Source organism: Colletotrichum costaricense (assembly GCF_030867565.1).
Source record: "Colletotrichum costaricense strain IMI 309622 chromosome Unknown Scaffold_2.1, whole genome shotgun sequence".
In the NCBI taxonomy this organism is placed as follows: Eukaryota; Fungi; Ascomycota; class Sordariomycetes; order Glomerellales; family Glomerellaceae; genus Colletotrichum; species Colletotrichum costaricense.
In genome coordinates this window covers 1,996,523-2,020,608 of record NW_026848231.1, presented here as the reverse complement: position 1 = coordinate 2,020,608, position 24,086 = coordinate 1,996,523, and the positions used below count along the sequence as shown (strand labels likewise).

Below are 24,086 nucleotides of genomic sequence, written 5' to 3'. Positions count from 1 at the left end.
GCCTCGTCCACCTCAAACTGCTCCGTCACTTCAGAATCTTTTTCACGACCACCTGCTTCTTTGCGCAAACAAGCTCAACAACAAGCAACCGTCCGTCATGACAGCGTCTCGCGCGACACGCTGAAACCGTCTCCATTCCTTCTTTCTTCATCCTAATACCAGGTCAGCGGTGACGCGGCCATCTTTTATTGTTGTACTTTCCCAAACCCCTCCTTCGCCCATGTATCTCTCTTCTTGATATTCCTTTTCCTCCACAACGACGACAGCATGGCTGTCCACCTCACCCCGGCCCAGGTCGAGCTCATCAAGCAAGTCTCCCGCTCCCTTTTCTCGACTGCAATTCGTCTCAATCGCAATGCTAACCTTGTCTCTCTAGCTCACTTGCGCCCGACGACATTCCAATTAAGCTGCGATGCGCCAGCTGTAGCAAGCCCGCTGTCAACGCTTTCCGCCTTCCCTGCTGCGAGCAAGCCATCTGTGAGACTTGTCAGTCATATGGCTCTCACCTTCGCCTCCATGTGCAGCTTCTGACCAATCTTTCCAGGCCAAAGTTCTCTCCCATCATCCTGCCCCGTTTGCGAGCATTCACCCGTGTCCGCCGACGACTGCACGCCGCTCAAGTCGCTCCGAACCACGATCAAGGTTTTTATCCGAACCCAAGAGAAGAAGCGCGACGAAGCCCGATCGAAGAGTGCAAAGGACTCGGCGCCCCCTACTCCAATCGATGCGAAGCCGAGTGCGCAGATCGCTGGCCCCGATGAGACCCCAGTCGCCGATACACCTTCACAACCTGCTGCGATCCCCGACGAACGCGAGGAGAGCGCCGTTGCCCAACCTGCGCCAATCGGAGATGCCAGCACGGCCGATGTTGCGGATGCAGACGCCAACGCGGCACAAGACCAAAACGTTGGTTTCGATGACGACCCTGTCAGTATGATGTTTTGCTAACCAGCCGGTCAGGATGCGCCTAACCATGACGAAGAGCCCACCATCTCTAAGGGAGAAGACGACGATGACGAGACGGTCATCATCACGGGCGATGAGACCGCGGCCGATGGCAGCAAATTAGCGAGACCTCAGGAGGAAGAGGGTGCTGCGGATAACGACGGCGCAGAGGGCGACGACGGGAATGCGAGCGGCAACGCCAATTTCAACGGAATGAACGGAGGCAACTTTCAGAATATGAACTTCACTGGGAACGGTGACTTCAATCAAATGCAGATGATGATGGCCATGCAGAACGGCATGGGCTCCAACTCGTTTGGCAACTTTCCAATGATGGGTAAGCCATCCCTCCACTTTCCCACGTCACTGGCTGAGGCTAACCACACCAGGTATGCCAGGAATGGGTATGGACCCAATGGCGATGCAGAACATGTACATGAACGGCGGCTATGGTGCTCAAGGCATGGGCATGGGAGGCTTCAACGGTGGTTTCGGCTCAGGCTCCAATAACTGGAACGGGCAACAGTCATGGAATTTCGGCCAAGATAATTTCAATTCTGCTAATGCTGCTGGCATGGGATCTGGTGACTATGGCAACTATAACTCAGGATTCCAGTCAGGGTACAATCAAGGTAATTATGGTCACCAATTCAATGATTACCGCCGCAACAATTACGGCAACCGTGGACGAGGAAGGGGACGCGGCTTTTACAACGGTGGCTATGGTCGAGGCGGATACCAACAGTATGGCGGCTATGGTGACCAGAGCCACGCGCAACAACAGTATGGAAACAACATGTACGGCCAGGGGTCCGAGGATGGAACCCGCGCCGCAGGAAATGTTGACGAGTTTGGCCGCGAGCGCCCAAATGACCAAGACGCGACTTCCAATGCAGGAGGCGGCGACAACGCAGAGAACGGTGGCGGGTCCAGACCCGCGGATGAAGGCGGGGACGAGCAGGGCCAGGCGGATCAGGAGAACGCTATGAATACAGACATGGCACAGGCATCAGGTGACTACTCTGCGTACAACGGGAACGGCATGCCGGGAGGTTATGGTCCTCAAGGATTCGCGCCTGCAGCTCCTGATGTTCCTATAAATGCTCCGACAGGTCCCAAGGCTATGCGTCAGGGCTTGCCGAATACAAGTTTACACACCTTGCGAGCGCGAGGATACGTTGTCCCTGATGAGAGAGGCCGACAGTCGTCGGTGGACGCACTCGCAATTCAGAGTCCCGTCGTGGACCAACAGCAGCAACAGCAGCAGCAGCGATCCAGAAGTAACTCGTCGACGCGCACCAAGGATAAGGACAGGAGCCGTCGCCGAGATGCGAGCCGTGATCGTGAGAGAGAACCTGACGTCAGGTCGGAGAGAGACCACGGCGTAAGAGAACGAGACTACTCACGCTCACCTTCACGCAGCAGAGACCAGAGTCGCGAGCGCAAGAGCGAGCGCGGCGGCGGCGGCGACCGAGATCGGGATCGTGACCGCGGCGACCGCCACCGGCGCCGGCGCAGACGTTCGGAATCGAGATCTGTCGTTGACGATCGAGACGATGAGTATCGTCGCAGGAAGCATAAGAGCAGAAAGCACACCTCATACAACGATGAAGACGACGTCAAGTCCCGTTCCAGAGACGATGGGCACGAAGAGAGGTCCAGGTCGGCCTCGCCCAGCGACTCGAAGCGGTCTAGCCATAGGAGCCGCAGAGACCGCGATGAGAAGCGCCGCGATCGGGAGAAGGACAACAAGCACCGGGACGACGACTACGACGACTACCACAGAAAGTCCAGCCACCGCTCGCACAGAGAGAGGGAACGCGACCGAGACCGGGGAGATCGGGACAGGGATCGGGAACGGGAGCGTGATCGCGACTACGACCGTGATCGGGACCGCAAGGACCGCGACCGCGAGAAGGATCGGAAGCGCGACAAGCACAGGGACCGGGAGCACCGTCACCGCAGCAGCCGGAAGCAATCAGCGGAGCCGCCCACGCCTGTCGACAGGGACTTCAATCCGCCCACCGGCCCTCGTAGCGGTGGTCCCGGTCTCGAGATCAAGGGTGTGGGCTCAAAGTCTGGCAGGTCGTCCGACAGACAGGACGGCGGACGCCGAGACTCCCAAGCCTCGGTCAACAGCAAGTCCGCGCCCAGCGTCCCCACAAAAGATGCTCACGCCCTGGAGCGCGAGGCACGGAATCGCGAGCGTCTGCTGAAGGAGACGCAGCGCATGGCTGGTCTTGCGGGCATGGCGGGCGCGAAACGCAGCAGAGATGAGAGTAGCGGAGGAGGAGGTGACGACGGCAAGCGGAGCCGGCGGAAGGGGCGTCGTAGCGAGGCTATTAGCATCGACGAGGAGGAGGAGCGGATGCGTCGCATGGAAGCTGAGCGCGAGGGCAGTCGTTGGGGCTAGAAGCCCGACGGTCGGCCTCGTGCTGGTGGTGCTGCCGGTTCGCGTGCGACGGAGGAGACGATCGGCAGGCTTGGTCGTCACAATGTTCGACCTACCAGGTCTCGGAGGGCGGATAATCGCGCCGATCACTACTGAGCAAGGAGAAGAAGTTACTCCAGCTCAATGGTTTGAAGGGAAGACTCCAGTATCGCGAGTCGGGGTTCGCTCTTCTGACTATTATCCCGGATCAATTGGCCCTTCTTGGCGAATCCCTTTTCCGTTGCGAGGAAAGACTCACTCCGAAGAAATGGAGGAGCAAAAGAGCAAAAGGGAAGAAGGGGTGATGGCGAGTTGTGGGACCACACAAAAGGTAGACTTATTACGCTTCAGTAGCCGGCATGGGCTGTTATAGAGTCTCAACACAACCCTTTGACATGGTGAATCCTCTCTTCAGTAACTGTGGTGAAGTTCTCGTGAAATGTGTTGCAAGTGAAACGGGTGCTCATTGAAGCTACCTATTGAGGAGCCACCGGAATAGCGAAATCGGCTCAAGGAACCCCTTCCCTGCTTCAATTCCCACGATGCTTTCCAACGCCTGTTACCGATAGAATGTATATTCTGTAAAGTGCATGTGATTGCTGTTGTATTACAACTCCTGCTTGGGTTTGGGCTCCCTGAAGCGATATGGTCGCCGAGGATTTTCGAGAGCCCCCAAGGCCTCTCCTTGGCAATCTCTATTGAACTCGAAATTGATCAGGCGGAACTGAACAGTCACCGCATTTTGAGGGTCATCAATCGAATAAAGAGTTTGAATCCGTCGTTTCATGGCAAACCAAAGGTCTCCGTCGGATACGTGTGCAAACTCTGGGGTGTGGCGAGCCTCTGCCCAGCCCGGCAGAGGGTTGGATCCTGCTTCACTCATTTCGTCCCATGCCTGTTCAACCAATAGCTCTCCGTCTTCTGCAAGCCAGGCGCGAGTGGTCGCAATCGTGAGTGATCTGAAGCCGCGTCTAAACTCGGCGGGTATAGTCAGTGCCGCGAGGGCTGCGCGAAGCTCAGCTCTGTGCCTCACAGGCGTGCGAAGGTCGCCGTATGGGCCCAACCTCTCTAGGCGTCCAGTAACGGCTCCTCCGAGGTGGTAGGGCTTGAAGAGGTATGCCCAGCTGCCGGTCCGGGTCTCTGGACGACAGAGGCCTTGGATGTAAACGAGAAAGTCCGTGTGGTCATGAATGTTTATAAACCGCGTTGCAAGTCGTCCATCAGCCGACTGGTATGGCCTCTCTGGGTACTCGAACTCCGGATACTGAATGCTCGGACAATCCAGTATTGGGCTGATTTGCATTTTCGGACTGCGTTCGTGATCGGCAGATGAGCCATCAGAGAGTCCTGGACAGCTGTTGAGGCTCCAGTCTGATGAATCGTCATCTGACATGGGGAAATCAAGCTCTCCTTCGATATCACTCAGCGCGTCGTCATTGTTGTTAGACACATAGGGGTCTCCGAGTTCTGGACGCCGGCCAGAGTAGAAGAAGTAGATTGGTCGTCGTGCGCGTGCGAGATCGGTATCACTTGGTCCTTCCCTCGGCGGCCGGGGCATAGGCCTCAGAGATCTGAGGTACTCCGCTGCGTGGGCGTCGCGGGGCTGCGGGCAGTCAACACATTCAATTTCTCGGTGTTCCAAACATCGGATGATGAATCGAGTACTATCGCGTGGACGTCTCATCGTGTACACTTCCTAGTTCTCGACTGGGGTCCATCGGGTGTCCGATGCTCGCGTGGACGCGGAATAGCCGGCAGGAACTGACATGATGTATGTTTGTGATGGTTTTCAATGATGTATTTTCTGGTTAACTCGAAAGAGGCATTGATGAGTTGGGTTATTAGGGCAGTTGTCAAGAGAACCACTAACGGGGATGATGTTGGGAGACGAACAGAGATGGCATTTCTGTTACAGAACTTGCCGGTCAAATGTTCAATCGGCCTGTGATCTTAGAAAGTCCACGGGCAGTGCCGACCTCGTGCAAGTCTCAGGGACGGCCATTACATACTCGCGATCCTTCCCAATATGAGACCATCGCACTTTTACACAGCTGGTGCGGCAGGTACGGGAGGTCAAGCACTTGTTAAGTTAGACTTGGGAAGTCCCATGCCAGCTCACCTATCATTGTTTCTATTCTTCAAATCTACAAACTACCCTATCATACGGAAAGGCTCATCACACGTCTAACGTCTAGCTCGAGCCTTCAAATCCTCCGATATGACTATTGCGAGGGCGAGCTTGCCTACAGTTCCAAGCACAACATGACGATGGCGTTGACTCTCATCCTCACCAAGGAACAGTCCCATCTCTATCTGAAAACATTCCCGACACAGTACTCCCCTCCTCCAGCGTAGCCATCTCCACAGTCCTCTTCGCCCCCAACTCAGTCGAAGCAGCGCCATGGCTAGCCAACAGATCCTTCCCCATAAACGCCGTCAGCTTCGTCTCAATCAGCCCCGGGCACACGGCATTCGCAACGCCCCCGTCGCCCTTCAACACCCTAGCATAGCTGACGGCCAACATCTTGACCGCAGCTTTGCTGGCATCGTACGCCTTGGCCGCGACGTCGTAGAATCCCGCGCTCCCGTCCAGGGCGGCAGCCATGGACCCCTTGGTAGAACTGACGAAGACGATGCGCGGGAACCGGGCCTTGCGGAGGAGCGGGAGGAGCGCGTCGGTCAGAACGGCGGTGCCGACGGCGTTTGTGGCGAAGGTGGACGTCCACTGGTCCCGCAGTGAGAGGTTGTCGTTCATGTTAAAGTGCGCACCGGCATTGTTGACGAGGACGTCGAGCTTTCCAAAGGTTTCGGAGATGGAGGCGACCGCTGCGAGGATGTCGTTGTCGGATGTGAGATCGAGTTGGATGGCGGACGCGGATAGGCCGCGAGACGTGAGGGAGTCGGCTACCTCTTGGCCTGCTTTGAGACTACGAGACCCGATGATGACGTGGTAGTGGTGAGCGGAAGCTAGGATATCGACAGTGGCGCGGCGGATGCCGCCGTTGGCTCCTGTGATGAGTGCGACTGTCTGGGGGTTCATGTTGCTGGGCTATTTGATGATGCGATGTGAGCGTGTCGATGAGAGAAATATGCAATACTCCTACAACCTCATCGCCTTTATGTGTCGTGTTCTTCATATTTTAGAAGTATCGTGATACTTGGGAATGAGCTCGAATGAATCATAATGGTATTTCTGCATAGAGAAGGTAGAATTGCGAATCAACGTCTCACCAGCCTCCAGCGGTAAGCCTCAAGCTAGATGCACGGTCTTGACGCATTTGACCTATCGAGAAGAGCTCCTATTCCAAGCAATCATCCGATAAGCAGGCGTTCCGAAAGCTCTCCTTACTGCTCTGCCCGCTTGGCATCGTTGGACCGAAGGAAAATGATTGAATAGGCTTCTCTGTACACGGAAACCGAAACCGAGAACCGCTTTTATAGACGTTGGATCTAGTAGTCTTCCCGGATGACCCTTCGCCGCCGGAGCCAAGACCATGGGGATCGGACGGAGTCTCACAACTATCCGTCCGGGCTCGATCCGCTTGTGCGGCCCGCTCAGGGGCAAGATGCCGGCGATTCCAATTGGCGCTGAACGTAATTCGCAAGTGAGAAACGTCACACTTTAGAGAGAATCCAATGTAGTTGAGATTGAAATCGGGCACATGACCGCGGGATATACCTCAAGTGTGCTGTGAACCAAAAGTTCCAAAATCTGTAGTGTGCCTAGGCATGGGTGTCAAGACAGATAACCAGCAATGGTGACCTCTGAAGTGAGAATAATGACGTTGTATCCGGTGGTCGATCCTATGTGACATACAAGACGAGACGACACGGATTATCGTGGCTGGACGCTTATGAATGAGCAACCTCTGTTGCGTCCAGTCCACACTGGGGCCAAGGATGGACTCAATGGGCCTCGCCAGGCAACTCGAGCACCGTCCTGTTCATTGCCTTCGTAGCGTCTCGTAACCGGTTCCATCGATTAAAAGGGCAGAAGAAAAAGAGTCGCATTTGCCACTATAATCGGCGGTGGGTATCTATCTAACATACTTGCTCATAAACCGCTTGTGGAAATCGGAGCGCAGGAGATCCTGTACGCAAGTCAGCAATCCCATCATCACACCAATTGCGCTCACCCATTATAGGTGTGCTTGGACCAAGAGCTGGGGGGGGTAAATACTCACGTTGACAAACTCCTTGCCCTTGCCCTTCTCCTCCGTTCCCCTCGCCTGGTTCTTGAAAACGACATCGTCGTCCCACCGCCTCTTCATGTTGAAATCAGGCTTATTCAACAGTGGGTTACCCAGCGCAATGTCCCTCTCCCGCGCCTCCTCCTCGACCTTAGCCCTCTCCCTCTCTTCTTTCTCCCTCTTCTCCGCCCTCTCGCGTCGAATCTTCTCCATCTCGCGCTGCAGCTCCGCCTCCTCGTCGTCGCTGTCCTCGTCACTATCGTCGTCGTCGTCATCGTCCTCTTCGTCCCCTTCCTCGTCTGAAGATGCGTCAACATCCCGCGACTCTTCTAATATCCTCCTCCGCTTCGCTTCAAAGTCCTCTTCTGCGTCTGCTTGCGACCCGGCCTCGAGGGCACGCTTCACGCCGCCCGAGGGCGCGTCGGCATCGTCGTCTGTGGACGGGGGAGGCGCGCCGCCGTTCTTTTTGGCAAAGTGGGCAGCCTCGGCGGCGAGGAGCTCGGCTCTAAGGTCGCTAGATTCTTCATCCGCGTTGCCGCCCTGGCCTGCTTGTCGGAACTTGAGTTGGGTGTGCGCTGGGAGGAGGCGTTGGTGGTAGGCCGGGCCGCGGAGAGCTTCTTTGCCTCTGGCCTAGTATGAATTGTTAGTAAGGATAATGATGGTAGTGGGGAAAGCATAATGAAGAACGTACCGGATCGAAGGTGGGACGATGGGCGGTGGTCATCTTGGCAGGTTGCGACGGGTTGTGAGAATTGAAGATTGGTGGATGTTGAAGGAGGCTGAAGGTGTTAACCTGCAGATTGACAATCGACGTTTGGTCCCCCCGGCAAATGCATGCGACGGCGCGCAGCTGCCTGAGTGGGTCCCGCTGCAGGGGAGGCGACACTTTAAGGCTTCGACCGCCCGGCAGAATTTTTGCAAGCGCCCCACCAATGCGATTGACCTCGCTGAACACCTGCAGGTCACTATTGAGTCGATGAGATTCTCAGTCTTGAAATTGCTCTCACATTTTACCAATTTCAACCACCAAGATGCCCAGAGAAGCCGAGCCGTCAGCGAATGAAAAGGCGTTTGTCACACAAGCTCTTAAGGAGAACTTGAGACTTGATGGCCGGGAATTCGACCAATATCGAAAAGTCCAGCTCACTTTTGGCGATGAGTATGGAGTGGCCAACGTCGAACTCGGCAAGACGAGGTCAGTCAACTTATATTATTCTTACACTCGCCAGATTCAGCCTTTGCTAACATTCATCACAGAGTCCTCGTCAAAGTCTCCGCCGAAGTGACAGTGCCCTATTCAGACCGCCCTTTTGAGGGCGTCTTTCAAATCACCACCGAGCTCAGCCCCATGGCCTCCCCGGCCTTCGAGGTCAACCGCCCAACCGAGGCCGAGGTCCTCCTCTCCCGCCTCCTCGAGAAGACGGTCCGCCGCTCGGGCGCCCTCGACACGGAGTCCCTCTGCCTCGTCGCGGGCAAAAAGGTATGGTCCGTCCGCGCCGACGTCCACGTCCTCTCCCACGACGGCAACCTCACCGACGCAGCCTGTCTCGCCGTCGTCGCCGCCCTGCGCCACTTCCGCAAGCCCGACACCTCCAACGAGGGCGAGAGCCTCACCATCTTCACGCCCGCCGAGCGCGAACCAGTGCCCCTGAGCTGGCTGCACAGCCCCTTTTGCGTGACGTTCAGCTTCTACGGCGACGAGGGGGAAATTACGCTCGTCGACGCAAACTGGCTCGAGGAGCAGCTGCGGACGAGCAGCGTGACGGTCAGCCTGAACAAGCACGGCGAGATTAGCCAGATTTCCAAGCTGGGAGGCACCCCAGTCGAGGCGGTGACGCTGCTGCACTGCGGTAACGTGGCGCTGCAAAAGGCAAAGGAGTTCTCGACGATAGTGGACGAGAGGTTGGCGGACGATGCGAAGCGGAGGGACAAGGGTGGTCTCATATCAGAGCTACTCTCGGCGGAGAATGACAGAGTGGTGGACGCATAGAACACGGCCAGTCAAGCAGAGGAAGATTAACCAAAAAAATGTAAAATGATACCCAGCCAAATACGCTCTCAAAAACCCATGCTCTGCAACAAGGAGCGAAGTGACCAATGTGGCTTCACCCGTTCGTCCCTTGACTTTGAGCCCCCAACTCCATCTACGCCCAGTCTATAAAGAAGTTACCCGTGTACTATCATGCCTCGTAAATGACGACAAGCCAGCGACGACGTCTACCGCATCACCGGCGGCCTCGACTCCTTATTCCACTTCACCCTTGACCGCACCCACTCCACCGCCTCCTTGACGCCCGTCCCCGTCAGCGCACTAACAGGCAACACCCTCGAGTCGCGGATACTGCTCGCCTTCTCGCCCTCAAAGACCTTCTTCACAAGCCCCTCCTTGATCCTCACGACCTCGACGCAATCCTCGCGGTCCTGCTTGTTGGCCAGCACCAGGACGGGCACGCCCTCGGTCTCGGAGTGCTGCAGCACGTCCTCGAGCACGAGGCGGCACTCGTCGAGCCGCCCGGAACCGTTATCGTGCTCGAGGTTGCCGTCGCCAATGTCGGTCGAGTCGATGATGAAGACGATGGCGTGCGCCGAGGCGTAGTAGCTCTGCCACAGGCGGCGCAGCGAGTGCTGCCCGCCGACGTCCCAGATCTTGAGGTACATGTCCGGTAGGGATATCGTCGAGACGTTTTGGCCCACCGTCGGCACCGTCTTGAGTTTCGGGTCCGGGTGCGACTCGAGGAAGAAGTGCTTGACTTGCTCGTGGAAGGTTGTCTTGCCGGCATTGTCGAGGCCGAGGAGGATGACGGAGTACTCTGTAGAAGGGGGAAGAGATTAGCTATGGAGGCCGGCCGTGGACAATGGGTTGCGGTTCATTGTGCGCGAACCTTCTTTGCTAGTAGCTAGGAGGTATAACCCCTTGGCTAGGTGATACATGGCAGGCAAATGACCGACTGGCGAGCGGCACCTGGTTTGCGACGATTTGGACAAGCGAGGTTTTGGGAGTTCGTTTGGAGCTCGGGACAGGTGGAGGGTTTCGATGGCGGCGCAATTGGCGGGATGTGGATGGAGGAAGTGGATGGAGCTTGTCCACGCGAGCTGTAGCTCAAACTTGCGTTGGAGCTTGTGCTGGCCTGTACTCCAGCCTGTGGGCGCTGACACGCTGTCCGCTGCGTGTGTGGTGGGGGGTCATACAGGGGTTTCAGGGACCTCGAGCTAGTGGCTCCTCAGCCCTACGGCACCGGGCAGGCCCGGCTCCCTTTCTACTGCCTCCTCCACTGTTACCAAGTTCAGTATGGTTGAGGACCTTGATGTCTTACGACGCTTGCTTAAGGCAGATACTCAGATACCTCTCATTCTCCAAGTCTTGAAAGTAAGGAATTTCTGATGACAGCAACCCTCCTCTCGACACTCTTCAGCATTTACCTATCTTAAGGTCTATCGCATATCTGTTGAACTCACTTACTCACTCACTCGACCCCAGAGTGCTGCTGACGCTCAGCTCATAATCAACTCTCTCGACTTGGAAATCCCAGAAGGCCAGAAGTGACGCAAACATGGGGACAAGTCTATTCATTCATGTCTATCATGAAATCTAAACACATTCGCGAACCCAACACCCGGGAGCAGCTCCATCATCACTTACCTCACATCTTTGGCGCGGCAGTCGCATAACCCTCAACAACAGCAGTCATCAACCGGTTAGCAATAGCCGCCGGAGGAGGCAATCTCAGCCCGCCCTCCTTGTACCCCTCCGGCGCAGGCTCACCGAGCCCGCTAACCCCAAACTTGAGCGCGTCCCGCACCGTCTCGAGCGGGAACCACTGCGCGTCCTCCAGCTCGGGGTCGTTGCCGAGATCGATCGTCTCCCCGTCGGGCAGCGCCTGCGCGATGGCCCCAATCATCAAGCTCGCCGGGTACGGCCACGGCTGGCTCGAATGAATCACCACCCGGCCCACGCGCACGCCGGCCTCCTCGAGTACCTCGCGTCGGACAGACTCCTCAATGGACTCGCCCGGCTCGATGAAGCCGGCCAGCGTGCTGTACCAGTTGGGCGGATAGCGCTTGTTTCGGCCCAGGAGCACCTTGGTGCCGTCCGAGGACACGACGGCGGCGATCATGGTCGGGTCCGTACGCGGGAAGCTGATGTTGGAGACGCCCTTGCGCGTGGCGCACTCGGCCCGCTCGCGGGGCGTGTCGGAGCCGGCGAGGTCGGTTGTGGGACACAGGCGCTTGTAGCCCGTGTTGCCCGACAGGGACGGCTGTCCGCACCCGGCGCAGAACTTGTTGCGTGTGTTCCAGTCTGCGATGGAACGGGCCTGGGCGTAGATGCCAGCTGACAATTATTCATTAGCTACTGATGTATGAACAGATTCTTATAGGAGAGTAAGACTCCTTACCATGATCCGGCTCAAGCGTCATCGGCCTCATTCCCTCGAGGAACTTATACCCCTTGCTCGACTGAGCCTCGATAAGCTGGTTGGCGGCATCGGCGTAGGAGCCCTTGGGCGTCACATCCACAGCGAACCACGGTCGTCCCTTGAGCCCCTTGTACTCAAACGGCACCTTTGCGCTCTCCTCGAGACCCAGGAAAATGATGAGCGGCTTCGTGACCGTCGAGTCAAAGTTCTTGATCAGATCCTCCTCGGACGGCCCGAACGGGTCCTCGGTGGTGAGGGGCTTGACGTCATCGTACGAGACAAACTGCACTCTCGTCGGGGCGCTGGTGAGGGGGCTGAGGTCCTTGAGGAGCATGAATTTGGTGTCCTTTGACTGGAAGGCGGACCGGATAAAGGTGTGGTCGGTACGCAGCCAGCCGACGCGGTTGAGGACGCTGCCGGCGAAGTAGTTGACGGTCTCCCGCCCGAACTTGCGGGACAGCATAGAGTCCGGGTCGTCGACTGGTGCGGGGAGGTTCCAAGTTTGAGAACCCATGCCGAGGTTTCCTGAGGTTCTGGCTCAAGCGGGCGGTGAAGCTATCGCGGGGTCCTTGGGTGTTACGTGGGGGTTTCGGGGTGATGGGCACCGATGTAGGATGTGTATGACGTATACTGCGTACCAAAACCAAATAAGGCAGTGAGTGCAAGTTTCTACAACAGGTTGGTGAAAAAGTATTTGAGGCTTCTAAAAGTGTGAGATATCTGAAAGACGTGCGGCAGTGACGGCGGCGGCAACGGACTGGCCCGGCTGATTAATCAGATTGACGAGGGACGGCAAAGAAAGATGGGGGACACCAGAGACGCAATGCGATGGATCTTTGGAGCTTGTCGCGGTGAATCACGACTCGCCGCTGAGCTCCGATAAATGGAGCCCCCCTCCGGCAGATCCCTCCTCCCCCACACTAGGTGCGATTGAGAGATCGACTGGTCACCGAAAGGTCAGTGTCAGTGTCCGGACTTGTCACGGTATTCAGAGCTACTGGACAGCCCGTGCGTGGCAGCTGTCTGCTAGGCCTTTGCATTGGAATACGTCCATCATCATTGGGTATGGGGTGGAAGGGGAGCTTCTGACGGGGGCTCGTTGGACAGCTGTCAATGTGACATCTTGGGATGGGAGAGTGAGATGAGGATGCACTTAAGCTTATCCAATCGCCTTAGCCCCCGAAGTCGCCCATGCGGCGGTTTAGATCTTGCCGAGGTGCAAGGAATATGTTTAGTCATCATCGACTTCCTTTCACCATGACATGAGAGGGAGAGCCGTACAGCCATACTTCTAGAAACCTTGCACATGACAAGTCTTCGAATCTTCGAGGACAAGACTAGGGATTTGATCCACTCTGCTCAACACAATCAAAGTCGGCTGGAAGAAATAGTATTTTTTTGCTGATAGTCTTCAATCAACATGAACACGAAGAGATGGGATCCTAGTGTGGCAATATCGTGACCTTGCCTTCTGCATTGAAGTTGCTTTCTTTGCTCACCATTGACTCAAGGTATAGCAAAGGCATCCTCCACGCACATTTTATCAGTCGTTTCTTCCTCTTCAAAAGCCAGGAGATAGCGCCACTTAGTGTCTACAGTTTCATTGATCTTTCTCAGCCTCCTCTCAACAGTACCCTTCGACGAATAGAATAGAATATCCGGACCGCCCATCAGCGACATTGCCAATATCAACTCCATCCCCCCCTCCAAGCCTTCTGATGATTCTTGATTTAAACTCCATCAAATGACACTGGCATTGTCAGCCGAGGTGCCGGCAGAACACATCACAACACTCGGACCCACGAAAGACTTGCCATCCTAGCGTCGTCGACACCACTACAAGACGCCCGGTACTTCATTCAATGCCAATATGCCGTCTTTGAGGGCGTTTCTACCCACTTGGAACCGCCACCGTGGATCGCCATCTGATTCGATCTATCTCTTCGGTCACCCTCTATCAAGCAAGGTAATATCACCAAGTCTCTGTGGCTTCTGATAAGGAAACTGGTGAAAGAAGAGACGAGACACGTATCCAAGATGCTCGATCTCGAGCTACAGATGAAGGAAACAGACGGGACAATGTCATCCTAAACCTTTGCCCAAAACGACCCTCCCACCCTCTTCCTCTTCGCCTCCCTCGCCAAGAAAATGAACACCATCCCCAACATCAAACTACTCCCCGAAAACATCTGCGCACCCAAATACCTACCCCCCAAAGCAGACACCAACGCGCCCGCAATCGGAGGTCCCGTCAACACGCTCACGCTCACAATCGTAAACACCATGCCGATGCGCGCCCCTTGCTTCCTCGGATCGGCCGTCAGCGACGCCAGCGTGGAGGGGAAGAGCGCCTGGATGCCGCCCAGTGCGATACCGCTCAACGCAGCCCAGACGTAGAGACCCACCCGCGAGGAGGAGGAGGCGATGGGCAGCGCCGCCCAGCAGTACGCCAGCACTGCGGCGGCACCGGCGGTGGGGACAAACATTGTCAGGTTGCCGACGCGGTCTGCGAGGCTGTTGAGGACGAGGCGGCCGAGGATGCCGACGCCGTTTGTGATTATGAGGAGGTCGAGGGATGTGTCGTAGGAGGCGCCTTGGATGTCGCGGGCGTAGGCTGCGAGGAAGAAGAAGACGATGTAGGACGCCCAGAAGCACTGTTCAGTTCCAACAGAGGTTAACATTCGTTTGAACTCAGGGGTTGGGTACTTTGGTGGCTGGACTAGGAAGAGACGAAGGATTCTTTAGGAAACCAACGTACCAAGGATGCCCCCACGGCATAGAACGTATACTCCAACTCCCTGAACGCCGCCCACTCCACCAAGCTCCCCGTCTTGCGAGGCGGCACCCTCGGCTTCAGACAAGACAAGGCGGTGAACAGCGCAGCGGCCTGGATGAACCCGAGCGTCCTCATCGTCCAGCCGAACCCGGCACGCGGCAACATCTCCCGAATGACAATGGGAAACACCACGCCGCCCGCTCCGCTCCCGCAGGCCGTGATCCCGATGGCGAAGGCGCGCCGCTCGGCAAAGTACGTCGAGACGAGGGCGACCGTGGGACAGAAGAGGCACCCGTTGCCCAGGCCGACGCAGACCCCCTGCGCCAGCAGGAGCTGCCAGTACCGCGTGCAGGCCGAGGCCGCCAGGGTGCCCGCGACGACGAGGACGGAGCCGGCTGTCGCGACGGAGCGGAAGTAGCCCGCGTCCGTGAGGCGGCCGGTGAAGGTGCCTATGAAGAAGAGGAGGAAGATCTCGACGGAGCCGATCCAGGATATGTCCGAGGGGCTGCGGTCGAGGGTTTGGATGTAGTAGCTCTGGAAGGCGCCAAAGGAGTTGATCATGCCCCTGACATTGTTCTTTTTTAGTTATTCGGTTGAGAAAGGTTTCGGTTTCTAGGATCATACCATGTATTCATCACGACGAGAAAGGTGCCAAAGACTGTTCAAGATGGGAAAGTTGAGCAAATGGAGCATTCTCAGTACAGAAACCTCTGGTCTTGATACAACTTACCACACAACCAAGCTCTTAATCCGCCATCGGGTGGCGGTCCAGGGGTTATGGTCGATCGCGAGGTGACTCTACTCGCAATACGACTTATGACACGATCAACTACATCAGTTGACTGGTTGGGCAAGCTGTTGTCCTCGCTCTGATGATACGTTTTATACGTGGTAGAATCCCTATGGCTGTCGGGCTCGGTCGATTCCAATTGTAGCCTACTCTTGACGCCGTGATCCTCGGGGCCACCCGCTTCGAAGTTCTTCTCGTTGCTATCAGACCCGGCGGGGCTACTGGTTGTCGTGTTGAACATTGTTCTTCGTTGAAAGCTGTCGTTCTCTGAGCCCTGGAGTTCAGAGTGCGTGTACTCGAGGCAAACGAATAATAATCACTTCTGAGAGTTTCGTCAGAAAACTCGACGGGGGATGTGGAAAACCCTCTCAGAGGAGTACACTGAGCTTCTCTTCCCAAGAACCGAGGATAATTCACCGGCAACTAACACCCGCTCCTGTGGCCCAAATTGGTCAGCAGAAACCCACGCCAACTGCGGGATTTCTTTCCCCTTTGAGCAATCTGCCTTGCATTTCGATGACAAATTTGGGTCACAGATAGCGCGATCGCTACGACATGTACTCGAGTTCTAAGAGCACCCCTCTTCCCAGAGTCTCAACACTGTGTCAATCGAGTTGGCCTGGCTGTAGACGAAAATCAGTCAGGTAACAGGATCTATCTTAGTTTCTTCACCACTTGTTCGATCTTTGATTGTGTCTGCTTGCCAAGAGGTATTGGTGCTTGGGAGGTAGCAGCGCCAGCGTTATTAGTCAGCACGATCGTTCATTGCACAATCTCACCACTTTATTGCCAAGTGCCCAGCCACATTCATCTTCCCTTACGTATCTCTCTATCCTGACAGGCGCTCTCAAATACCCAGCAGTGGCTATACCCATTTGGTCTCTCACCAAGAAGATCCTATACCACTCTCTCCCACAGCGTATCCGGATATACATAAAAAGCGAAGTCATGGACAACGACGAAAGCAGGGAGCCGCCGAGGAAACGTCTACGTTCAGCACAGCCAACTCGTCGCGGGAGGTCTCGTGGTGCGCGTGATGGCTCCGTGAACCCCAATACTGCCAGAAAAGAGTCGGGTGAACTCGATCATCTACCAACAGAAGAACAAGCACTGGAGTCCGAAAGCTCAGTTGACCCACGAGCGCTTCCTATCCCCGCTGCTCTGGAACGATACAAAGCTTGGAAAGGTAAGAAAGTTGAAATACATCCGAAGCTTGATAGTCTACCTACTAACAACGATATCGGGTAAAAAGAAGCCGGGGCACAGCACGATGAATTCTGCTTCATTTGCCGGCAGACCAAGGGTCTCACCTACTGCATCACTTGCAAGAGGTCGTATCACGAGTCCTGCAGGCCCGAAGAGAGCACTTACTCTGTCATTGAGGGCAATAGTTGCTTCTTCTGCGAAGTGTGCGTGCACCGGAACTGGCACAAAGATCCCCCGTTTCTAATGCCGGAGATGCGGCCTTTGGCTGCTTCTTCATTATCATCGGCCCCTGTGGAGGCAGCTGAGGCAGCGGGAGCTACACCCTCAACTAATGACACGGGTCGGCAAGATCTATCAAATTCGCACCAAGTTCGCCAGAATCAAGAGACAAATAGGACAACCGAGGCGTCGAAAGACACGCCCAGTACGTCCGCCAGGAGGACTCGTACCGCCAAAGCATCCCCTTCCGCTGCGAGAGAGGAAACAGCCGCAGCCGCTTCATCAAGCACCACTCGCACCGGAATCACCCCCCTACCTCCGCCGACAACTTCAACAGCAGCAACCTCACGGGATGACCCGCCCCGTACCAGCACATTCACAGCACGGGCACCAGCCGCGCGCAAATCCCGCTACACGACCCTCCCAACAGACGTCGACGCCGCGCTTCGGCTCCTATACGCCGAGCTCGAGACAGCCCACGAGCTCCGGCACAAGGTCGGCGACGTCGAGGGCCAGGTCGCGCAGATGCAGCGGGAGCTACGCCTGCGCAACAGCGAGCTCGCGGTGGCCAGGCGGGCGGCGGACGTGGGCCGCGTCTCGGCGTCGGAGATGGAGCAGCTTAGGGCGCAGGCTGCGCTGGGGGAGAAGGCTGTTGAAGAGGCGGCTGGGTTGAGGGCGGAAAATGGGAGCTTGCGCGCCGAGCTGGAGACGAGTCGGGAGAGGCTTGTTGAGAGCGAGCGGGCGCTGGAGGAGTGGAAGCGGAAGCTTTCGGCGTTGATGTCGTAGTAGGTAGGGCGGGAGGCGTGGGGGTTTCGTGTGATGCTTTCATGTGGTTGGTGTGCCTTATCGAAATTTGTAATCAAAACCTGTGTACAGATATTCAGGGGGAGGGTTTTTAAAGACCAAGGAGAGGTACGGGTATGGATGTGGGAGTGCCTCATAACTCATGATTAAGCAGACCAATTCCACCATGTTAGTCTGCTCCTGATCCTGGGTTGTGGATGGGGGACTTTGGGGACTGGTCTTGACCGTTCGTGTCGAGCGCGCCGTAGATTCCTGCATGACGAAGTCAAAACCTGGCGAGGCAAACGAGATTCGTATTACCGGGCTCTTTGAGAAGTACTTGTCTCGCACACTGTGTCGAGGGGTTTCCGGCCGAAGGCGCGGACGCCGAAACCGTCCCTGATAACAAGAACCACTTTGCTGACCAATTTCACCAAACGTGGGGAGGTGCGGGCTGTTTCTACGTCAACACCATTTGTTTCCTCATACACCCCAAAAATCATGGGGGTGAAGTTGCACTTGCATCATAAAGTCGTATTCAATTCAATTCGACCGAGAGTCCGTTCCCGGTCCAGGTTAAGATTTAGGAGTCGTCTATTGTGACCGAGCCCGCTGTGGTCTTGCGAGATTGGTCATCCCACTTTGCTGCCCCGCGGCAAGCGTGATTGTGACGACCTCTGTGTGAGACGATTCTTGGGCATGATCTGTACACGTATACGTGTTGCCGTGGTCAGAGTGAGGGGTGGAGGGATAAGAAAATCCGATTCACATAGGGTGAAGCAGGTGTACTGCATATGTTAACCGGGTCCTGCTCGGGACGTTCATCTAATCGGCGGGAGTTTTGTTGGCTGTGGTGTGTCACTGTGCCAGAGCCCATACGCCCACTCCAAGTCTGAAATTTGTCATCCGTCGTTCGACGCAGCGGGATGGTTATCGCCACCCTCTTGCTTCCTCATCTCATATAAAGAGTCTCATTAGGTCTGGTCTGATGCTTGGAGTTGGAGCATGCCCTTGAATTCCACAGCAGTCCAAATCCAGGTTTCCAAAATTCTCAAACTTATGTATCCATACCAAACAACATCATCACCATGGCCACCCCCTCCACAGCAATCGTCCTCGTGGACCCCTACAACGAATTCCTCCACCACGAGGGCAAAATCTACCCGTCCGTAAAAGAATCCCTCGAGGCGACGGGCACAAACGATAACCTGCGCACCCTCGTCGCCGCGGCGCGCAAGCAAAAGATGCCCATTTTTTACGCCCTGCACAAGACGTGGAAGGAGGGACACTATGCCGGGTGGACGCACCTCACGCCCTCGCACAAGGGTCTGGCGGCCGCCAAGGGCATTACGGAGGGCAGCTGGGGCGCGGAGATCTTGGAGGGGCTTGAGCCGGATGTGGTGGGGAACGGGGACGTTGTTGCGAGCCGGCATTGGAATAATAGGTGAGGCTGTTGCGAGGGGTATTGAGGGCCTTGGTCCAAGGCATCGAATATTGATGTGTTACAGCGGGTTTGCCAATACCGATTTGAACTATCAGTTGCGACAGAGGGGTGTTACGCACCTCGTTATGGCAGGCATGATTGCCAATACCTGTCTTGAATCCACGGCGCGGGACGCGAGAGAGCTGTAAGTGGACATTGGGCGGAAGAAACAACTATTTGAGGAGAGGGTATGAACTGACAATGCGTGCTTCGATGGATGCGCAGTGGCTTCCATGTTACCCTTTTGTGAGTGCCCCAGCGTTGCAGTGTGTGTAAGTAGTCTTCTTTTGCTGACAAAAGGTACACAGATCCGATGCGACTGCTGGCTTCAGCACTGAGGCGAAGGATGCCGCGACGAACCTCATCTGGCCGTTGATTGTGGAGAATGTCACGACGGTTAGAGACTGGGTTCTTGAGAGTGAGTCCAAGGCCTGAGGTAGTCGCATAGACTGATACATGGGTTGGATGTGATACAATATGCAGTGATGCGCTAGCAAAACGACTGTAATAAGACATCATTCAAATAGGTGTCCAGTGTTCGTGCAAGTTTGGAGGTGGGAAAGGTGCAGACAGCGACAGCCAAATTGGTCAGCAACAAGATGGTGAAGGTTCGTACCTCTGATTAGGTAAGGTGATACCTGTCTTTGACCTTCCGTCCAGTGGAGACGAGTCCAAATCCGAGCTTGCGCCGGGGTTGAAACTAATCCTCCGAACCAAATTACGATCTTTCGATATAGGTACTTCAGGTAAGCTTCCACCGTGAGGAAATCTGGTTGAGATTCGGCAACGAGGAGGTAACGCAAGACGCCTCAGCTGACGGCACTCCCTTAACATCAGATACACGTAGTGTAAAGTGTGAAGAAGGCCTACCTGAAAGTTAGGCGAAGCTGACATGCACACCCGGACAGCTTGAGCAAAACCCAAGGGCGGCCAGCTAGGTAAGGTACCTGGCGCTGAAAAAAAGTGGGCGTTTCAGCGCATGGTTAGCGCTCGATTCCCCCGCATTTTGGATTCCCTCTTCCGGCTTGGTCAGTGACGTCGTGGCCAGTCGCTAAAATCCCAGCTGAGAGAAAACTTGCCAGCGCACGTGGACTCGGATGGCGCGAGCGGCGACCGAAGAAGAGAAAAAAAAGGGCCCTGCAAATTAGGTGGTGGTGACTTTCGCGAATGCAGATGTCTCTCATTCCAGGTGGCATGCATACGGAAAAAAAAAGTCTTTCCTACTTTCATCGTCAGATTTCGGGAGGGACAGACTAGAAAAACTTCTTCCTCCATCTTTTTTCATTGCCCCAAACCCCATCGTTGCTGGTGCGTCTTGTATGAGCGCTCACCTGGCATTTTGTTTGTAGAATTCATCTCCATCTAGTCGTTTAATCTTTCTTTGTTCTAGAATATCTCTCTTCAACTCTTATAGCTTGCATCCACCGATACCTACCCTTCTCTCCCCTTTCATTGATCCTCTCTGGTCGTCGCATTGCCCACCCCCCCCTCCGAAATCGCATCATGGCGCCCCCTACCGCACCGCTCAACCTCGACGTCGAGGCCATATCTGGCATTTGCGGGTAAGCATGAATTTTCGCAGTCCCGTTACCAAATCCATCAATTGCATTCCTCAATGGCTCACACAATGCGCATAGCTCCATCTCAATCGCCTGCTGGGTCGTCGTCTTCTCCCCCCAGATCCTCGAGAACTTCCGCCGCGGCAGCGCAGACGGTCTGTCTCTGCAGTTTATCATCGTCTGGCTCGCCGGCGATGTCTTCAACATCCTGGGCGCCGTCCTCCAGGGCGTCCTCCCTACCATGGTGAGTCACCTACACCAGAAAGAGAACCCCTTGCCCAACGTCCCTGCCCCAGCCTACCTTCACCACTGCATGAGAACCCCGGCTGACGCTATGACTCCTTACCCCTTAGATCATCCTCGCCATCTACTACACCATTGCCGATATGGTCCTCCTGGCCCAGTGCTTCTACTACAGGGGCTTCACCTGGAAAGACGAGGTCGTGCCCCCGGCCCCGAAGCCGCGCAACCGCACCGGCGAACCGAACGAGCGCACCGGCCTCCTCCCCAACCCCATTGTCGACCGCGAGCGCCGCGGCTCAGACTGGTCCAACCTCTCCCCCGCCGTACCCATGCGCCCCGAAAGCGGTGTCGGCGGCAGCGCCGCCCCGGCCCCTCCCCCGCGACCGTCCACCGCGCTCCAGGCCGTCGCCTGGAACACCACCGCCGTCCTCATGGTCTGCGCCGCCGGCGTCGTCGGCTGGTTCCTGAGCCGCAAGTACTCCCCGCACGCCGAGGAACCGGGCAACCACCACCAGCCCAACGACGACGACGACACCACCCTGACCTTCAACACCCTCGGCCAGGTCTTTGGCTGGCTCTGCGCCGTCTTCTACCTCGGCTCCCGCCTGCCCCAGCTCCTCCTCAACTACCGCCGCAAGTCCACCGAGGGCGTGAGCATGCTCTTCTTCCTCTTCGCGTGCCTCGGCAACCTGACGTACGTGCTGAGCATCTTCGCCTACGACCCGCGTTGCAAGCATGACGAGTGCGCGCCGGGCGAGGCGAGCGCTATCTACGGCCGTTATATGCTCGTCAACCTGAGCTGGTTGGCGGGCAGTCTGGGGACGTTGTTGCTTGATATGGGCATCTTTGCGCAGTACTTCATGTACCGGACCGACGAGTTTGCGAGTGATGACGAAGAGGAGGGTGATGATGAGAGCATTGATGAGGACCAGTGGGATCAGAGGCCGCTGCTTGCTCGCGGTGACTCTGTTTACCCGTGAGAGGGGCATTTTCTCTTTGTTGCTGTTTTTGAAGAATCGCATTCGTGACTTTTTCTCTTTTTATCTAAGGCGTCTTTGATACACGGAAAAAAAGGGTTGGTGGTCATTGTTTTACTATAAAAGTATCTATCGCATTACAGGATCAAGAATCAAGAGACTTGGGATAAAAAGGTGGTTACTTGACCGCTACGGAAAATAAAAAAGGGGAAAGGGGTAAGGGGGCAGCTCAAGAAAGATATATGTTGGCTGTTGTATCATACCTTAGAGGCAGCAGCCTTGGGAATCGCATGCGAGATCGCAACAAGGCTAGATCTACAAGTCATTCCTTTCACCTTTCACCTTTCACGGTGGCCTCTTCATTTTGCAAGCTGAAGACACCATTTGCTACCAACAAACACAAACGTTGGATCCATCATCCTCTATCCAACTCCTTGATTCTTCCAACCTCGGCGACGACCATCTCACAACCACCCAAGCCTCTTACACACAAACGTAGCACCCCCCACGAAGGCCGTGACCCCCGTAAACACAATCAACGTCCCGTACCCGCTCCCGTACCCAAACCCAGCCTCCCCAGCCCACGGCTTCCCCTGCACCAACACCCCGCTCAACGGTCCCGAAATCACATTCCCGACCCCGCGCCCGGCCGCCAACATGCCAAACACCATGATCGGATCGACGCCCCTCCCGCGCTCCCTCTCGTGCTCCGTCACCGTCTTCATGATCCCCGGCCAGGCGGACGTGTACGCGCCCGCAAAGAGGCCGTACACGACGCAGAAGAGGTACAGCACCCCCAAGTTCAGCGAAAGGCCCCACAGCAAGAACGTCCCGACGGTGGCGCCGGCGCTGGCGAGGGCCAGGCACGACGGCGCGGACCAGCGGTCGACCAGGGTCCCCATCGCCACGCAGCCGACGACGGAGGCGACGTTGATGAGGAGGATGGTGAGGGCCGACGCGTATGGGGACGCGCCGAGTGTGGATTGGGCGTAGGAGGGGAGGTAAATCCCCGGCAGGAAGAAGCCCAGGGCCTCGATTGTGTTTGCGGCCTGGTGTAGGAGGAAGGGGCGGGAGAGGAGGAAGCGCATGTTGTTGAACGGGCGCGCGTGCGTTGCGTCCGCTGACGACGTCGTCGTCGTCGTCGTAGACACCGGTACGCGCGGCTTGATGAAGAAGGCCAGCGGCGCGGTGAGGGCGAAGAGTAGCCCGGACCAGAGGCGGAGGGTGGTGCGGAAACCGAGGGTGCCGAGGAGGTATTCCATTAGTAAGGGGAGCAAGACGCCGGCGAGGCCGGTGCCGGACCACATTATGCCGTAGGCGAAGCCCTTGCGGCGGACGAACCACTGGTCGATGTAGACTATGCAGGGCATGTACGTGATGCCGCCGCCGATGGCGTAGAGGATGCCCTGGGTTACGATGAGGTGGGTTACCGTGGTGGAGAAGGAGGAGGTTGCGAGGGCAATGCACATGATGAGGAGGCCTGCGATGGGGGCGTAGCGGGTTTGGCGGGGGTAGAGGCGGAGGAGGGCGGTTTGGATGGGTCCGCCTAGGTACATTATTCCCTTTGTCAAGATGTCAGTTTGGTCCGGGTTGTGGCTCCTTGCTCGAGATTTCGAGAGGAGAAAGGGAGGGTGTCAGCAAGAAGAGTGAGTGAAAGGGGGAAGGGGGTTACCATGGCGCAGGTACCGATGACGGCAATGTTAGGCTGCCCAGCGAACGGCGGGTTCGTGGAGTAGTAATTCTGAAAGACGCCAAAGGCAAAGGGAAACCCCCAGACGAGCATCTCGACGGCGAAGCAAGCAGCCAAGAAGAGCCAGGCCTGCTTTCCGCCGTCGACGGGCGGGAGGGAGGAGAACTCCTGGCTCGCGCTGTGGGCGTCGTGGAGGACACCATCGGCGGCGACGCCGTTCTCGTCGCCGCTGCTTCTTCTGCTGGTGCCGGACTCTGTTGCGGCGGTGGTGTATCGGTCGCGCGTCGTCGAGACTGCCGCTTTTGAGGATTCCGGGATCGGGACCGTGGCCCCGGTGTGCGGGGTGAGGTACTGGAGCTCCGTTTGCGAGATAGACATG

The 24,086-nt window shown here is 56.4% G+C and overlaps 11 protein-coding genes across 11 annotated transcripts; 5 read left to right on the top strand and 6 right to left on the bottom strand.

Moving 5' to 3' along the window:
• Nucleotides 1-377: 377 nt before the first annotated feature.
• Nucleotides 378-3,358, top strand: CCOS01_02320 (pre-mRNA-splicing factor 38B; the record flags this gene model as incomplete). The annotated part of the gene is made up of 4 exons (XM_060450511.1): nt 378-477; nt 545-906; nt 961-1,282; nt 1,344-3,358. Coding segments are annotated over 4 exons (2,799 nt in total), but the record flags the coding sequence as incomplete, so codon positions are not given.
• Nucleotides 3,359-3,983: 625 nt separating this feature from the next.
• On the bottom strand, nt 3,984-5,060 carry CCOS01_02319 (uncharacterized protein; the record flags this gene model as incomplete). Its single annotated transcript, XM_060450510.1, has 1 exon — nt 3,984-5,060. One exon carries the CDS (start codon nt 5,058-5,060, stop codon nt 3,984-3,986), a length of 1,077 nt encoding a protein of 358 aa, XP_060319160.1.
• A 603-nt stretch (nt 5,061-5,663) lies between these two features.
• On the bottom strand, nt 5,664-6,416 carry CCOS01_02318 (short-chain dehydrogenase; the record flags this gene model as incomplete). The annotated part of the gene is made up of 1 exon (XM_060450509.1): nt 5,664-6,416. One exon carries the CDS (start codon nt 6,414-6,416, stop codon nt 5,664-5,666), a length of 753 nt encoding a protein of 250 aa, XP_060319159.1.
• Nucleotides 6,417-7,413: 997 nt separating this feature from the next.
• On the bottom strand, nt 7,414-8,290 carry CCOS01_02317 (Cwf15/Cwc15 cell cycle control protein; the record flags this gene model as incomplete). The annotated part of the gene is made up of 3 exons (XM_060450508.1): nt 7,414-7,467; nt 7,561-8,196; nt 8,258-8,290. The coding sequence occupies 3 exons, from the start codon at nt 8,288-8,290 to the stop codon at nt 7,414-7,416; spliced, it is 723 nt and encodes a 240-aa protein (XP_060319158.1).
• Nucleotides 8,291-8,597: 307 nt separating this feature from the next.
• Nucleotides 8,598-9,556, top strand: CCOS01_02316 (3' exoribonuclease family protein; the record flags this gene model as incomplete). The annotated part of the gene is made up of 2 exons (XM_060450507.1): nt 8,598-8,761; nt 8,824-9,556. 2 exons carry the CDS (start codon nt 8,598-8,600, stop codon nt 9,554-9,556), a joined length of 897 nt encoding a protein of 298 aa, XP_060319157.1.
• Nucleotides 9,557-9,783: 227 nt separating this feature from the next.
• Nucleotides 9,784-12,495, bottom strand: CCOS01_02315 (NUDIX domain-containing protein; the record flags this gene model as incomplete). Its single annotated transcript, XM_060450506.1, has 6 exons — nt 9,784-10,376; nt 10,449-10,730; nt 10,803-10,838; nt 11,035-11,129; nt 11,212-11,896; nt 11,961-12,495. The coding sequence occupies 6 exons, from the start codon at nt 12,493-12,495 to the stop codon at nt 9,784-9,786; spliced, it is 2,226 nt and encodes a 741-aa protein (XP_060319156.1).
• A 1,573-nt stretch (nt 12,496-14,068) lies between these two features.
• On the bottom strand, nt 14,069-15,788 carry CCOS01_02314 (riboflavin transporter MCH5; the record flags this gene model as incomplete). Its single annotated transcript, XM_060450505.1, has 4 exons — nt 14,069-14,635; nt 14,740-15,322; nt 15,382-15,415; nt 15,488-15,788. 4 exons carry the CDS (start codon nt 15,786-15,788, stop codon nt 14,069-14,071), a joined length of 1,485 nt encoding a protein of 494 aa, XP_060319155.1.
• A 707-nt stretch (nt 15,789-16,495) lies between these two features.
• Nucleotides 16,496-17,758, top strand: CCOS01_02313 (uncharacterized protein; the record flags this gene model as incomplete). The annotated part of the gene is made up of 2 exons (XM_060450504.1): nt 16,496-16,733; nt 16,800-17,758. 2 exons carry the CDS (start codon nt 16,496-16,498, stop codon nt 17,756-17,758), a joined length of 1,197 nt encoding a protein of 398 aa, XP_060319154.1.
• A 1,085-nt stretch (nt 17,759-18,843) lies between these two features.
• Nucleotides 18,844-19,673, top strand: CCOS01_02312 (isochorismatase hydrolase; the record flags this gene model as incomplete). The annotated part of the gene is made up of 4 exons (XM_060450503.1): nt 18,844-19,199; nt 19,264-19,383; nt 19,464-19,484; nt 19,547-19,673. 4 exons carry the CDS (start codon nt 18,844-18,846, stop codon nt 19,671-19,673), a joined length of 624 nt encoding a protein of 207 aa, XP_060319153.1.
• A 1,068-nt stretch (nt 19,674-20,741) lies between these two features.
• On the top strand, nt 20,742-22,020 carry CCOS01_02311 (uncharacterized protein; the record flags this gene model as incomplete). The annotated part of the gene is made up of 3 exons (XM_060450502.1): nt 20,742-20,800; nt 20,876-21,041; nt 21,151-22,020. 3 exons carry the CDS (start codon nt 20,742-20,744, stop codon nt 22,018-22,020), a joined length of 1,095 nt encoding a protein of 364 aa, XP_060319152.1.
• A 461-nt stretch (nt 22,021-22,481) lies between these two features.
• Nucleotides 22,482-24,085, bottom strand: CCOS01_02310 (major facilitator superfamily transporter; the record flags this gene model as incomplete). The annotated part of the gene is made up of 2 exons (XM_060450501.1): nt 22,482-23,579; nt 23,690-24,085. The coding sequence occupies 2 exons, from the start codon at nt 24,083-24,085 to the stop codon at nt 22,482-22,484; spliced, it is 1,494 nt and encodes a 497-aa protein (XP_060319151.1).
• Nucleotide 24,086: the final 1 nt, after the last annotated feature.